Raw genomic sequence first — 16,410 nt, 5'->3', positions numbered from 1 at the left:
GTACATTGGATAATATACATATTATTATCCAAAGGCTTGAAAACTCAGCACATATAGTGATAGTGGCCACTATAATGTGTGTCCTTTGAGATAAAAAATGCCAGCATCAGTGCAAGAAATCACTATGCAAACACAGCAGATGTTGCACAAGCAGTACTCAAGCAAGGGTGGTGCACTTCAATTATAGATAAGGACTGTGTTGAAAAACTTTACAGGTTGAACACATTTGACATTAGGAAAGATTACTGGAACAACTGTACAATGTCATGTCCAACAAATACAATAAAAGGTTGCAAATCCATATAGTCCATTACTCTATATGTTGCAAGGTGCAATGGAAATATTTATTTTACATGCAGGTTAGTAACAATAAATGATAAACACATAAACATAAACTACCTGCTAATTAATACATGAAAACATGTGTGTTGTCCACCAGCTGTGATCTGCTTCCCTCAGCAGAGGTAGTGATCCTACATGAAGCGTATGAACTTTACTTTAATAAAGTATGTTGAGGTTACTAAACATAAAAACACACTCAGCGTGTGCACCAACACATGAACAGAGACAAACCTGCGTCTCTCGCACCGGCTTCTGATTGGTCTGATCCGCGAGAGGAGGCGGGACTCGCGGCTGTGGGCGTTTCAACAAAAGCAGCGTCCACGCAGCTCGGGCTTTCATTCACTACGGATTTGTCGAGTGAGTGAGATCTGTGTGAGGTTTTTTTATTCCTCTGTGCATCGTATTGCTGTTTTTTCTTTTCAGCCATCACAGCTGTTAAGTGTTTCTGTGAGCGCGCAGTCCCCGGGTGCGCGGACAAGCTCAACTTTTTTGTTGTTTTTTTTTTTTTTTGTTGTTGTTGTGTTTGTTTTGTGTTTTTGTGGCACAATCTACCTGAGTTGTGTTAACACCACTGCACGCCTTCACTCCTCTCCACCATGGATTTGGTTTGGACTGTGGGCTTCGTTGTGAGCGTCTGCGCCTGGTTTGCGTCAGCGGAGCGGCACAGCGTCTACTGGAACAGCACGAACCCAAAGTAAATATCTTTTTAATTCATATGTTCCCATTTAAATCAGGTGCTTATGAAACCTGCATCGCCTTTTCAATGCAAAACCGAGTTTTTCTTTGTGCTGCTATAAATTTTAATCCACTTTTACCTCATTCTCGCTGCAGATTAGACCATTATGATCCATTTTCAACTGCATGTGAATAGTTGGCACTCATGCATATTCAGTGAGCTTGTTGTGATGAATTTGTAATGGCAGCAACTGGCTGCTGTTGTCATGATAATGCAAGACTGTTGAGAGTCTTTTCCCTCCCCCCTCCTTCTCTTTCTGTAGTCGAACCTGTTATTATCGTGCTGTTTACCTGTAACACTTCAGATTTAATCTGTCAAAATCAGTGTGGCTGTGCTGCGGGATTAATTACATCAGGTTGTGTCACCTATTTGTCTTTGTCAACTGACACGGAGCTAGTTAAACAGCTTTTACTTTGGAGGAGAAAAAAAAAGCTCATTTATGTCCCTGCATTTATCTGCATATGAAAACTTTACATTCACCCGCAGAGTTTTTAACTACAGAGAGTCACAGGGACATTTAGTTTTCATATGAAGACACATCATCTATGATCATCATAACTACTGCAGCTCTTTATTTGGACTCCTTAATGGCACACATCTGTGTTTTCACATCTTACTGAGTAGGTTTATACAGTAAGAGACTGCATCAAAACTGTTGAGATGAAATTCTGTATTCAAGGACATGCATTTTTCTTTTGCAAAGCTTTTATTTTTTTTATGGTTGTGTAGGTCTGACGCATCGCATAAGGTGTTGAAATATCTGTTGCAATATCCTCCCCATGTGGCAGAGAGTCCTAACCTCTGTGTGGAGTGGGAGGTTGCTGTATCTCCTAAATCAAGACATATCACATGGGGTTTACGTGGCTGTCGGGAGACATAGGGGGTGTTCATATTTCAGGTGGTAAGACGAGCAATAATGGTGTATGACAGAGACAGAGGAGGTAACTTGAGGCCTGCCCAGTAGGTCACACTGTGGGATAGAGATGGATTGCTCAGGGAGGAGAAATTTGAGCTCAAATTGTCGGGGCTAGGGGGAATTCAGCATAAGTGGGGGTCAATTAGAATTATGGTTGATGATGGCTGGGGTGAAATGTCTCGGGGTACGAAGCGGGTTAAGTTTACACACCACAGAGCACAAGAACTTCTACAGGCACCCACACATAAACACACCCACTGAAACACACGCACAGGCAGGCAAGCACAAACAGAGACTCCTGACAGATGATCACTCAATCTCGAATCGGGACACCCAGTCCCACGAGCTGATGCCATCTAAATCAATCAGTGCTGGGCTCACACTCTCTCTGATGTGTCAACACATGTCTTGATACACGCAGATATTCAAATAATCTCCTGCGAGCTTACATTCAAACACTACCCCTGCGGTTTAAACAACAGCATTTACTGTTCTCAGAAAGACCATAATTACAGCGATAAAGCCTTTCACTGAAAATCAAAGTCCCAGATTGTGAGGCATTTCATTGTGTCCCTGCTGTGGAATGACAGCGATCATTCCTGTATATATACTGGTAATCCATCCTTTTGCACTTGCTGTTGACTGTGCTAAATCTCTCCCTTTGGTTACTTTTAATCCCGTATTCGCAGAAAATGCACAGAGCTTCTGAGATGGTTTCATTTGGAACTTTTCATCATTCCTAGCAATCTGCTCGCCCCCCTTTTGCCCCCTTTTACTCGAAACAGTGTGTTGACGTCCATCTTTTCCCTCGTGAGATGTCTTATTCCCCCAGGTCAGGAGGCTGTTGTTAATCAAATTGATCTCAGACTGATCACTGTGGTCCATGCGGTACATGCTCATTTCCTCCTCTTCAGTGTGTTTGTTGAGGGATTTAGCAACTCTCACACTCATTCATATACATGCACTGTTGCCCTGCTCACCACTAATTTGAGTACGTGTATGAGCACGCCTTAGGGCCTTCTCACATCCAAGGTCGTATCTGCCTCAACTTTAACAAGTACTTTGTTTCAACACTGGTGAAATCTATTCCTGACGGTGTGTTTCAGCACTTCTGACCTTTTTTCCTTGCAAGTATTTTTGTAGCAGTTGTGTCCGATAAGCAACCGCTTAATCACCAGCGCGGGTTGATTCCCAGAAAGAGGCACACCAATGCGCCCAGTCCGCTTGAGGTCCCGGCATGCCAGCATGCGTACGTGTCTTTTGTGAAGGGAGTGTCTGTGCAGGAGCTCACTCACATGTGCAACATCACCAGATTCAAGTGACTCACACACTCTCGTACACATTAACTCAGTCATCCATACACACATGCACACATGCGGCACACAGTTGTGATTGATGTTCGCATCATCCCAGGAGCCCTCCGGACAACTCCAGTGTGAGACAATAATTTGCTCTTTTGCTGCTTCTATCCGTCTCTTTCTCTCTCTCCATCCCTCTCCCCCCTTTTCCTGCTGACCACGCATGAGTAGACCAACTCTAGCTCCCACCTCCTCCACCTTCTCTGCTTTGTACCTGTCTCTCCCTCTCTCCAGCACCTCCCTCCCCCTCTTCTTGGCCAGGTTTCCTTTTGGTATTGTGGTCTCCTGTTCTGTGAATCTGTTAACTGTTTCATGGCCCACTCAGACACACACACACACACACATCTGCTGGTGCCGCTGTTTATTTTCACATCATCATCACCTTTTCTGTTTTTGTAACAGATTCCGTTTTAACTCTGAAGTCTCTGATTTGATTTGCAATGCCTTTTTAATGAGCTCTTTGATTTTGATAGAACCGCAAAATACGCTTCCAGATTGTTTTAGCTTACCACTGCTGGCTCAGTGGTTTAATTCATTTGTGTTGTGTTCGCTTAAATGGGGGAGTTATTTAAGCTATGTTTCACCCACATGAAGGATTTTCTTGGTATTTATCCATTCAATATGGGTGATTTGTGATGCTTCCCATACAAATTGGGGAATGGTCTTCACGGTGAGCCACAGAAAGAGAATAGTAACTGGTGTGACTGATTGGGGGGTCAGAGTTCACTATGTGATGAAGTGGCACGGCCTCTATCAATCTGTCAGTCATTCTGTCACGTCGGTGGTCCCTGAATACTGGCTGCCACTCAGACCAGCCCCTCTTCATACAGCCATGGCTTCGCCTCTGGGAAACTCTCATTCTCCCCCCTCTGGTCTATTTGGTCCCCTTCGCTCCTTCACCAGCTTTTATCTCAACTTTACAAGCTGTCCCTTTTCAGTCTATTATTTCCTCACCTCCAACTCTGGCTCTTGGAAAATGTGGGAAGGAGGGAAGTATACTAAGAGGTGTGGAATTTTTTTAGCGTTCTTGGCACCCATGGCAATCCGTCACAAGGCACTTTGCCCTTTCCTTCATGCTTTTTCCCTCTGTACTCTCTCTCTTACAACTTCCTTCTTCTACTTCCCTATGAAAAGCCACTCCAGTCTTCCCAGGAACGTTTTCCCCCCTTCTGGTCTTTTCACTCGCCCGTCCATGTATGCTTTCCCCCACTTGAGTGTCTTGCTGAAGCAGTGGAAGAGCCAGTCTTGCAGAACTCGCTCTATGAAAGGAGAGGGATTAAATGAAGTATATTAACAGGAGTTGGTGAAAGTGTCTGTTGCACACATACATGTTTAGGAGGTGAAAGATAAGACTTACTAGTCACATCAGCGAGTGTAATTAGGTGGGCGCAATAGATAAGGGATTTCTGTGATTTCCAAGTAATCTGAACTCAAGCTACTTTCCTTGAATAATATCCAGGTTTCCCACGTCACTTCCATCCAATCCAGCCTTCGCTCTAAACCCACTGCACAACCTTTCCCCTCTTTGATCGGCGTACTCTTCAGCAAATTCCTAAGTCTATCTTTATCTTTCTCTCACATCATCTGTCCCTTTCCCCTGCCCCCACCCTTAATCTGGCCTTGTAATCTGTCTGGTAAATTCAATCTGGGGAAAATACTCTGCGAGATTGTCAAACGTATTGTAATCGTATCTTATAGGCTCAATGATCATTGAAGCGTGTTAACATTTCCTGTCTTTACAGTCTGCCATCGTCTGTACCTCGATAATCACAGTAACCAGTAACGAGTTTTTTTTTTACTTCCTGTTCAATACTCCCTTTTTTTTTTGCAGTGTCAGAGACAAGAGGGTTTGTTTTATTGATTGCACCAGATAGTGAACCAGGCCAAAGGTTTTAACTTCCCTCAGGCAAGCTGTTGGTGTTGCCAAAGTCTGCATGCTGTCTGCTGTGTGTTTCCCTGTGAAGTGTTGCACTTCCTGGCTACGTCTTTTCCCGGGAAAACTGCGTATCCTGTCTGCACAATAAACAATATAGTTCTCACACACCAACACACGCAAGAACATAAAAGTCTGGACTTGGAGCTTTATTGAATTTCCCAGGCTCGTTTGACAAATGGATTTGTTTTAAGTAAATGAACAGCGATTGATAGCAATGCATTGTTTTTGTATGAGGAATGTGATCAACTGTTGAGCCGTGAAGATGATTTACAATCCACCTGCCCTGCTGTCAAATTTATCTGTCTCTGTTTGGGATTCTCCTCTGATCAGTGTCGCCCCCGTCAACCCCACCAGTGTTTCTCAGCTCCCTGTCCATCCTCATGCCTCTTCCTTATCTACGCAGCAGACTTCCCCTGCTCCTTCCCACTCTGCCCCATCCTCTCTGTGATTCCCAACTGTTCAATCACTCACACCAAAACACAGAGGCTCCATTAGTACACAGATTTATGATAATAGTATGATTATGAGTGGACTGTGCACTTCCTTTTCTATTTCTCCCTGTGTGTCTTTGTTTGTGTCTGTGTGTTCTCTAGACTTGTTTGTCAAATCTTGGTGACATTCAGTGCAGCAACAGTGCCTGAATAAAGAAGAATTAGCCTGCAAGAGCCAGATATTATCTCTGAAAATGAACCATTGTGTTTGTTTTGTTGTGTAAATAGGGGTCATTGTGTAACTTTTGTTTTTCTCATGCCTTTTTGTGTCCTGTTTGTTGAAAGTCTGGATTTTAGTGTGTAAACATGTCTCCCCTGCAAATACTGCTACCCCCTAGAGGTCAGCTGTATTATTACTGCTAGTTATCTGAAAGCAAGGGCTGTTACTACAACTACTACGTTTAGAAATCATTTTTATAACTGTGATCCGTGTGTGCGTATAGTTAATTCCCAGTGGAATTCATTAAGCTACAAGTTGTGTTTGCAGATACAACACAGAGCATGTAACTTTTTATCTCGTGGAAATCAATTCGGCCTAATCAATTTTCTTGTACAGATATTTGCCTCCTGAGAAATGTGATGTCAGTGGTGACCTTTCTGCTCTGGCTGTTATAAGATACAAATGGCTCAGGGTGCAGCGTGAGACAGTTGGAAAGAGCATATGTATTCATCTAAGCATCCTTAGTGCAGTGGAATCGGCCTATTATTTCAGTGCTGGACTCAAAGCTTTGTCGTTTTGCTGAGTAGCAAAAAGAGCTCGGCAAGTTCAGCCAAGAACAACGACAGAATGGCCAATGATCCAGACAAACAAAGGTTCAATGGCAGACAGGAGAAAGCTGATTGAGATGGATGGAAGTCACACACTGCAAAGAATGAAAGCTGGTATGTTTTGTTAAAAGGCTATGTGTTAAAAGGGAGAAGCTCAACGAGACAGACCATATTTGTTTCTAGGATAACTCCGGCATACCCACGTCGCATTGTGCTTTACTCTGGGTCAGAAAGTTGCATATTTGGAATACCACCAGGGCAGGTTGTGATTGGTTCAGCAAGTCTGGCGTGGAGGAGGGACAGAGTTGACATGAGGATCTGGTTTGCTTATTGAGTGATGAAAGACGGACAGCGAGTGGGCGGAGATGGCTGACACTGATGGATGAATAGACAGATGAAACAAAAAGTGCAATAATAGTCCTGTCTAACTAGCTCACAATGCATCTCAGAGAGACTTCCACTCTCTCTCATGGAGTCATGTGGCTTTCACAGGTATATATCGAAATATATAGCTCCCCCGTGTCCAGTGTCTCTCATTATCCTGTTAACACCTCTCGGTTTTCTGCTCTGCCACCATGGACACACTTACACACACATTTATAGTGAGTGTTGTGTCTTTGAACTATATAAATCCAGTGTAAAGAAGTAATACCCCTTCTCTGTGCGAGAACAATAGAGGGGGGAAAAAAACGCTCCACCCTGCCTGTCTCACCCCTTACTCTGTCCCCAGATTTCCAGCCCTGCTCTAGGCCTCGCTGTCCACTCTAAGCTCCTGTATTAAGCAGGGTCTGGTGCTGATGAATGGATCTGAGCTCGGCTTCTGCTCCACGCAATAATCCAGGCTTAGACAAGCCGATTAGGTGGTCCCCACATTCCGGTTCACTCATCCGTGACGTAGGCCAATCACTTTTTGTGTCACATTAACACCATGTGTGAAACCCAGTAGGAAAATAACAACGTGTATGTGGTTAAGGTGACTGTTTAAACAAGCAGTAGACTGGAGCTCCTGTTTTTAGATGCAGTGGTCAGATATGGGTAATTTGTGATTTAATTTATGGTAGCCTTTACAGACTTTAAAATAGGTTTGAATCAATCCCCGTCATAGCATGTCTATAGTATTTTATATGCACAAGGCCACTTCTTACTGACTATTTATAAAATTCTTCAGTGCTGACTTGGCAATTGTAGGACCTTTGATCCACGTCGCAGCCTCTTCGCTTCAGAGGTCTGACATTCCACAGGGCCATAGATTGCAGAGATGAGAGGGTGATGGATGGATGAAAGGGGGGGGTAAAGGTGGAGAAGAAAGCAAAACACTGGCCAGAGAGATTAAAGAAGAGAGATTAGACTCCTGCTCCTGAAGAGGCTCTAATAAATCAGGAATTCCTTCTTAAGAGAGAGGAGGAAGCGCGAATAGGAACACTGTAGTCTGTTTTTCTCCTGGTGCCAGGTCACACTCACTGCTAATATCTTCATTCATTATTGGCATCCATTATACAGACTTATCATAACTGAAACAAACTCCCAGATTCTTCACGGTTCTACAGACTCGCACGTAGTCCCAACACAAACAATCAGACATTTAAAAATCTGTGACTGAGACAGACACACAGGGACAAAATCCTCATAGCACATCTGCCCTAGCTCCACAAATCATCCTTAAGTAGAGAATACAACAACTCCTCCATGCTGTTACTTCTGCTGAGTCTCCAAGTGTCACTGTCATTAAAAGAGAGCATCTTGGGATAAACAAAAGGGATAAATCAAGACTGCATATTGACACAGAGAGTGAAACACTCTGGCAGAGGGAAATAACAAGGAACACCCACTGGGAGAGACAGAAAGAAAAAGGATTTTGTCTGCTAAAGTGAAGGTGGCACGATTTGACTTTGTTAGCTAAACCTTTTCATACAGAGGCCAAAGCTCTCTTTGAAGTGAGTTGCTCCAATCAGTTAATTAAGCTGATGATGTGGAACGTTTCAATGCCGAGGCGTTAGAGGGGAACAAAAGGCAGCGGGATAATTAAAACTATTTGCCATTAATAAAAGCGGCTAGCCGGCCTCCCCGGGTGCATATTCAGGCACTGTTCTCTGCTAAGTGAGGTATTCCATCAGGCGCATTGTGAATAGAGACACTGTATGAAACTGTGGCAATGATAAAGCAATTGTAGCACTCACACAGAAACACTTAGTGAGAGAAACTTCAAAAGCCTTTCCCAACCCAAGCCCTTTGACCCCCACCCCCACCCTGCCCACGGCTATTCATGCCCTCCATCTCCCCACCCCAAACTCTGAGCCTAAAGGGGCTGGAAAGTTGGGAGCAGGAGGGCATAATTACCCCCCTCTGGGATAACTTAATACCCTTTTTTGTGTTGTAATTGCACTCCGCTTCAACCCCCTTTTGATGAACACATTGGGACCATACCATAACCAGTTTGTAATCGGGGCTCGTGGTGAGGGAGGGATTGGGTGTAGTGAGTTTGTTTGTGTGTGTTTTCTGTATTTGCAAGGGAATGATAACTCTGTCAGGCAAAAGCAGACGCCAGTGTTTGTTCAATAGTGTTATCGATTCGACTAGAATTGAAAGTGGCAGGGGGAAAAACACTTTAGTGCCAATCTGGTAAACAGAGCGTGGCCGGCAAACGGCAGATAAGCACTAAGCTGTCTGGACCATGACAAAATGATAATTATTGCTCTGCCCCTGAAAGTTGGCTGGAGCTCACTATTATGAGCATAGTTAGATGGAAGTTTCATCAGTAGACTAAAAAGGTGCTTGTTTCCTAACACAACCGTGTTGCTGGCTAATCTGGTCATCAGCATTGAGGGAATGCAGTCAGGCGGAGAGGGGCAAAGGCATGGGGGTTGGGAGGCAGAGGGGGAGCAGGAGTCAGGGCCTGGAGTCTGGAGCCACAGCGTCTGTCTTTTTACCAGGGGGTACCAGGGAGACCCTTGGCAACAAACAACAACACCAGCTAACGATCAAGGGGGGGGGCTGTGCCTGTGCACTTTGATCGTTAGTCAAACATATGGACCTTGTCACAAAAACACAAACACCCCAAATGCTACTTGTTACATTTCGGGTGGTTTAGGTGAAAGTGCCGAAAAAATCTGCTTGAGGAAAAAAAAAAAAGCTTTCAGCAATGAGACCTTTTCCTGCTTAAAGTCTCAGTTTAGAAACCTGTAGGCTTTTGAGAACCCATAATGCCTCGAGATCTGTAGATCTGATTAAATAGCAGCCAGTAACTTAACTTACCTTGGCTGCCTGCCTCTTTTTTTTTTTTTTTTTTTGGGATAGGGGGCCTGATGAACCATGCATGTATTAGTTGCAAAAGCAACAAAACCCTATATTAGATACACATTCTCCTCGTGTGTTGTGAAAATATTTAAGTCTGTCAAATTTCATCCATTCTCAGTGATCCCCTGGTGATCCAGAACAGTAAGAGACGGTAAACTGATCTCTCATCTCGCTGCGTCTCTTGGGAGCTTAATACCAGAGGTGTGTGTGTGTGTGTGGGTTTGGTGGGTGCAAATAGTAGGTAACTACTGCTTTGGGTTGTTGATAGATGGACTACTGGGGAAGTGTGTTTGAGTTTGTGTGTGTTGCTAGCAGCCAGCTACAGCTTCAGGCCGGTGATAGATGACTTGGGCTATGAAAAGAGCATTAGCTGTGAGATGCCCCTGCAGCCGTCACTCAGCCAGGGGGAAGGGGACGAAGCTGAAATACCTTTAGTGACAATACTCTGGAGAAAAACTCATAATGTCTCTGAAAGAAAACCCAAGAGGGAGAAGGAATCATGGACAGTTAAGATAAGACTAATTACACTGGTCTATGTTCATCTGTAATCGAATAGTCAAAAACTTTTACTCTGAAGTGTTTGTTTAGACATTTCAACAAGATTAAAATGCTAAAATGTTTTCTGCAACAGTGTTTGACCCAGGCCAAGATACAAGATTAGTTTACTGAAAGAACATTGTAAAGTGGGTGCAGAGGGTGGAGGAGTGAAGGGAGGGATGCAGGGAGGAATGGAGGGCAGGCAGACAGTCTGGCTTTCTGTATATGTAATGAGAGGGAGTGTGGTGGGAGACAGTTACAGACCGTCACCAGATCCATGTTGTATGTGTTTCTCTCTCTAACCCCAATGAATGGGTTAAAACATATGTTACTTTTATTTTTAACCTCCGTGCGTTTCTTGAATAAATCCAGGTGTGTTTCTGCTTCTGTTACGTTGAATTTGTCACAATGCAGTGCGCCTTTCGAACTGTATGTGTAGCCATGCAGATATCAATACTCATCTCCTGTCTTGACAGGCTAACTGACTGCTAATGTTTCTCTGTAAACATCATTCAACTCCTGAGGGACACGGGATCAATGTGCACTCAGTGCTAACACCCAGAACAGCAGCGAGCAGCAGCACCTACTCTGGCCTCACATTCATCCATATTTACGCGCATGTTCTCTGCACATCGCACTTCCTCTTATTGTGTTGTCTCTCTTCATTCCACCGCGACACACAAATACTGTATATCCTCGTGCATATACACTTTCTCCTGCTCACTATCTCTCATTCCCAGGCCTCTCAGTCTTTCCTCTGATTTCCCTGTTGTACACTGCCGTGTCGCAGATCAATATATAATCACAGGTTTTGAGGCTTATATTTATTACCGCTCCAATGCTATAACCACAGTTATCAGTCTCTTGCCACTTGCGTAACCGCCCTCCTCTGCCTTCTCCCTGTAGGTTTTCATGGAATGACTATACTGTGGAGGTGAAGCTCAATGACTACCTGGACATCGTCTGCCCCCATTACCCAGAGGGTGAGGTACCATTACTGGATGCTGAGCGTTACGTGCTCTATATGGTGGAGCGTGAGGACTACGAAACCTGCAAGCCCCAGTCATATGACCAAATGCGCTGGGAGTGTGGTCATCCATTTGCGCCTCATGCCCCTGAGAAGTTCTCCGAAAAGTTCCAGCGTTTTACCCCGTTTACTCTGGGAAAGGAGTTCCGCCAAGGAGAAAGCTACTATTATATCTGTAAGTATGACCACAGTTTCATGTGTGATGTAATGTAATGTGATGGTGTCCCATCCAACAATTATTGACATTTTTCATTAGACCATCACTGCCATCCCTAGAGCCACGCTGCTCACACGGCTAGTGGCTCCCCCTTCATAAGGAAGTGTAACTAGGGCGAAGTTCTATGGTTTTGGTATGTTTGTGTGCTAGCTGTGATGCGCAGGATTTTGGTGGACAGCTCTTTGAAGCTTTATAGGGACATAAACAGTGGTGTCGACCCAGTTTGCCAAGTTTACGCAATACTTACCCAGCTAGAATGTGACCGCAAAGGCCAAGTAATGTTGTCACCCTGACCATGGCTGTAATTAGATAAACAGCAGGACAAGACACACTTTGCTTAGTCACAAATGGCTTCCTAAAGCTCTGTCCCTTCATTTCCCAAGTGTGCATGTGCGCATTCATGAAGGTGGATTAGTGGGCCAGAGGAGGATAAGTGTTAAGATGTTAACAGCCTCCGTTGTGTCTTCTTATTTCCCTGCAGCCAAGCCTTTGCACCACCATGGAAAGGAGTGCCTCAGGCTTAGGGTGGATGTTGTAGCAGCTGACGGTGAGTTTAACCATCCACACAATTACCCCTTATAGCCATGTTAGGCTATTCTAAGACCCTAGTATAGTAATTGATGGCATTTTCTTTTCTTTCAGGCTCACAAGAGGCCAGAGTGGCTAAAGGAGGCACTGGTGGAGCTGGAGTTGGAGCTGGGGGTGGGGTTCACAACCCATCCAACAGACTGCCTGCAGGTATGTGGAGCAGCCCTGCACTCTTTCAAAAGATCTTTTAAAGCAATCCAGGTATATTTAGGGGTGTAAAGGTGTGGTGCTAACGTGTCCTCTTTATCTCCCACCTTCAAGCAGATGACCCAGTAGTAAACCTGCCAGATGTCCAGAAGAGCACACGGACTAACTCTGCAGTGGCGGCGTCATGCCTCTCAATCTTCTCGTTGCTAGTCCCATTTTCATTACTGCTATTGTTGCACTGAGTGTACATGAAAGGACTGCTGTTGGCAGACATTTTTTTCAGGGACTACAATGAAGACAGTCCGTGGGGATAAAACCACTGACTCAAAAAAAGACAGTTTTCCAAGCCCAGTGCTGGCCACAGGGAGAGACTTTTGAAGTTTGTAAAGTACCGATGGATTTGCTTGCACAACATGTGCTGAGTAACTCTGAGCATTTCAGACAAAGTATGTGTGCTTTGTCTTATTTTTCAAAACGTGACAGTATTTTTTTTCCTGGAAAGCTCTTCTTGATTTGTATTGTTTGGGAGCTCTCTCCAAAAAATATGGACCTTTTTTGGAAGATAATCCGAGTGGAAAATATGAAGATGTTGAAGAGGAACCTAAAGTGGCCAAAGAACAATTAAGAGCAAAGACACCAACTCTGTTTGACATACATAGATATAAATCTAGATGAAACAAATTCACATTTAATGAAAGGTAATCTCATAATCTTTTGAGCCAAAGATCAGTCATCTCTCCAACTTGTACACTATTCCACCCTTGACTATCGTGTACTATTTGTCGTATTGTTATCGTATCGGTATTGAGTGGCATTGATGTTCGAAGTGATTACTTTCTCTAAATGTAGCATTGACAAACGGGGGCTGTTCTCATGACTACCATTCGCAAATCTCGACTATGTGCTTATATACTGTAGCACTAATACTGCACAGTACAAACACACTAATATACACTCCACTTCAGTGTTACACACACACACACACACACACACACACACACACACACACAGACCACCACACACCACATTGTGCTGTTACTTGTGCATTCTGTGAAGATAATTTATAGCATTTGCAGCTGAGAAGTTTTACTGTACATACCATATGCTCACGAAAGGAAATGTTTACTGTTGGCAACGAGGGTAGCTTTCTCTCTCTCCAGGTAGAGTTAGTACTTGTGTGAAAGGGAAAGTATGTGTGTGTGTATGTGTGTTTTAAAGTGAGAATAAGAAGATGTTCGCAAGGGAACAAGGGAGCGATTGATTAGACGAGTGATGAGACAACATGTTTTTCTGCCAAAAGCAAATACTGAGATGTTACGTGCATCGGAGAGAGGCTGGACTTCTCTGTTTGTTGGTTCTTGGCGCCTGTTTTGGCTAAACTGCCTGAAGATCTGGTATCAAATCTGTATCTGTATTACTGCAGGACCCGACCCTGTGTATCATGGTGCTTTTGTTCATGTTTCCAATCCGCTTTAGAAAACATGCATTTACTTCACACACAGTAAAGTTGTCCGCTATTTAGACCTTCAGAATAACTATCACAGGTTTAGATAATTTGAAAATGATACAGTCACCAGTTCACACCAGACAAGACACAGCATCAAAGTGAGTTGCCAAGCACATCCTCACCTGACAGGCTGGTTTAATCAGCATAGCACAACACTAGGCCTATATGACTACCATTGAAGTTGGTCCTTTTTTTATCTGAATTCTTGTTACCTACTTTTGTACATGTGTAAGTAAGAGACGTGTATAATATGTGTAAAGATATATATATATATATGCGTGTATATATATATATATATATATATATAGAAGATTATATAAAACATCTGTTTGATAAATATGCTAAATGTGAAATTTTCATGTGAAATAAAGGATATTTTTGGAAAATCAGAAAAGCTTTTTGTGACTATTGTAACCAAGCCAGACCATGGTTAGGCATGGTGTGGTCGACATGGGTCTAGACATGCCAGTGTAGGTATTCATTACTGCCAGAGGTAGACGTGATGATCATCCTGATCACTGGCCCTCAGGGGGCCAACTATTGGAGAGTTTATTACAAAGGACTTGTTCACAGGAGGTTCTCAGAATCTTAATCAGTTTAATTAGCCAAATATGCACACATACAAAGGGAATAGTGTCTTGGTGGTAGCTTCCCTAATTCATCATATTACAATAAGAATAAAAATATTCAAGGCAAGATGTCCGTTGTAATCAGAACTTACAAACTTATAGAGTTACTGTTTGCATTATGCGTTAAGAGTGAAGTCAAATTAAATTACATTTTTAAGATCATAGGTCAAACATAAATTAAAACGTTCTTCACCAGTCCATCAGTCACCTGCTGCAAGCAGAGCAAGATTACTCAGTCATCCAGGAAACTTCTAAAAAAGCTTCTCTGAGCATTTGTTATTAATACTTCGAAGCAACTGACAAATAATATATTCAAGTTTTATTTTACAAATTAGGATTCAAGATATTAAACCTGTGAAGACTGTATTTGTTGTTAAAAAGGATAAATCAACACAAAAACCAGAGTGTTGTCTTTCAGAGAATCATCATGAAGCAAAACAATGATCCAATACACTCTGCCAACTCAATATAAGACTTCTTCAGAGGGGAACATGGAAGGTAAATTAAATCAGGACGATCAACAGACCTTAACCCAGTTGAACACGCATTTGACCTGCTGAAAAAAAAAAGGCTGGAGGGAGAAACGCTGGCAGTGATGCAGAGTTCACTCTGAATCCATGTGAATGGATGAATGACGTTGAACTATCAACAAACTGGAAAATGTAGTTTAACAACTAGACCAGTGTAACTGCATGTACTGTAGAGTCACACTGAATGTTGTGATGCCTGCTGTAGCATTTAACACAATGCTCATTGCTTACTCATGATTTGGGGTAAAAGTTGAATTATGTACATTGAAAAACAATCCATTGTCATTTCCTTCCCATCATTCTAAGTGAAAGATCACCTTTTATCCTTTGAACTATAGTCATTTTTGTGCTAAAGGTTTTCAGGAAACCAAGCCCACTTCTCCTTTTGATTACACCGGAAAGATTTTCACAGACAGGGCCAACAGTAGATAATGGCTCACACACAATAATGTGACAAAAGTTGAATACAATGAAGGCCAAGGTGGCCAGAGACACGGTAAACAGCTACAATGGGGAGATAAAGGAAAAACAAGAAGAGGAATACTGTATGTTTATTACTATTGGGTAATAAATGAAACGTACATGTATGTATGTATGATGCCTTCACTGTCTTTACCTCGACCTTCTAGCGAGACTCCATGCAGTCTCAGCACACACATACACATCATGTTTTTCCTCCAACCATGAGACTTGCATGCAAGCTGCATGACAACCCATTGTTTTCATCTCTCCTTCTCTTGTCTCTCCCTTCCCAGGGGAACTTTACGGCCGTGACAGTAACAACAGCTGTAGCACCAAAAGCTGGTGCCACAGCCTCACAACTCCCCAGTGTTTTCAAAGAGACGGCCATAAATTATAACCGTCCTGACAGGCCCCTTAACCGCTAGACCTCTGGAAGAGGCTCCAGTGAGTGGTAGCTCATCAAGAGGAGACAATCCTTTTTATTTATTTGCTCGTTCAGTGAACCAGCTTGAGTAAATGTGAACAGCAAGCGTGAAACCTTTAACACTGTAATAAATGTTAGGGCCAGCGAGGTGATAACCAGCGCAGAAAGTTCCCAGCTCTTTACAGGCCTGAGAGAAGATACGGGATGTTTGCCTAAGACTTGTGTCTCTACTCATCATACAAATCTCTGCTGTTGAGATGATTAATGAAGATTGACAATGCTTTGAGCACCACCCTCAGTTTCTGTGTAAGAATATGGTTTAATAACATACAATAACATGTTTTTTTGTTTGTTTGATTGGTTTTTCCAGGATTCTCAAAAAACTTGTAAGTCGTGCAACCATCTGGATGTAATATTTCATCTGCACCAAAACATTTTTAGCCCATTTCCCAAGTTGCAACCATATTTTCTAACGTGGTGGCTGAAAATGACACATGTACT

At 43.1% G+C, this 16,410-nt stretch overlaps 1 protein-coding gene across 2 annotated transcripts; it reads left to right on the top strand.

Annotated features, from left to right (window-relative positions):
- Positions 1-695: 695 nt before the first annotated feature.
- Positions 696-14,206, top strand: efna1a (ephrin-A1a). 2 transcript variants are annotated; one of them, XM_026349621.1, is made up of 5 exons: positions 696-1,036; positions 11,285-11,580; positions 12,104-12,169; positions 12,265-12,360; positions 12,475-14,206. In XM_026349621.1, the coding sequence occupies exons 1-5, from the start codon at positions 939-941 to the stop codon at positions 12,597-12,599; spliced, it is 681 nt and encodes a 226-aa protein (XP_026205406.1). In that variant the 5' UTR covers positions 696-938; the 3' UTR covers positions 12,600-14,206. The 2 variants fall into 2 exon arrangements, with proteins under 2 accessions (XP_026205406.1, XP_026205405.1); XM_026349620.1 differs by having other exon boundaries at positions 12,472-14,204.
- The last annotated feature ends 2,204 nt before the right edge of the window (positions 14,207-16,410 follow it).

Source organism: Anabas testudineus, chromosome 11, assembly GCF_900324465.2.
Source record: "Anabas testudineus chromosome 11, fAnaTes1.2, whole genome shotgun sequence".
NCBI classification, from domain to species: Eukaryota; Metazoa; Chordata; class Actinopteri; order Anabantiformes; family Anabantidae; genus Anabas; species Anabas testudineus.
This window is presented reverse-complemented; position numbering and strand designations above follow the sequence as displayed.

Bases quoted from the DNA above. Each gene is read 5' to 3' on its own strand.
- efna1a (XM_026349620.1), top strand. From the start codon at position 939: ATGGATTTGGTTTGGACTGTGGGCTTCGTTGTGAGCGTCTGCGCCTGG. The intron at 1,037-11,284 runs GTAAATATCTTT...TTCTCCCTGTAG, and splicing joins TGGAACAGCACGAACCCAAA to GTTTTCATGGAATGACTATA. The intron at 11,581-12,103 runs GTAAGTATGACC...ATTTCCCTGCAG, and splicing joins AGAAAGCTACTATTATATCT to CCAAGCCTTTGCACCACCAT.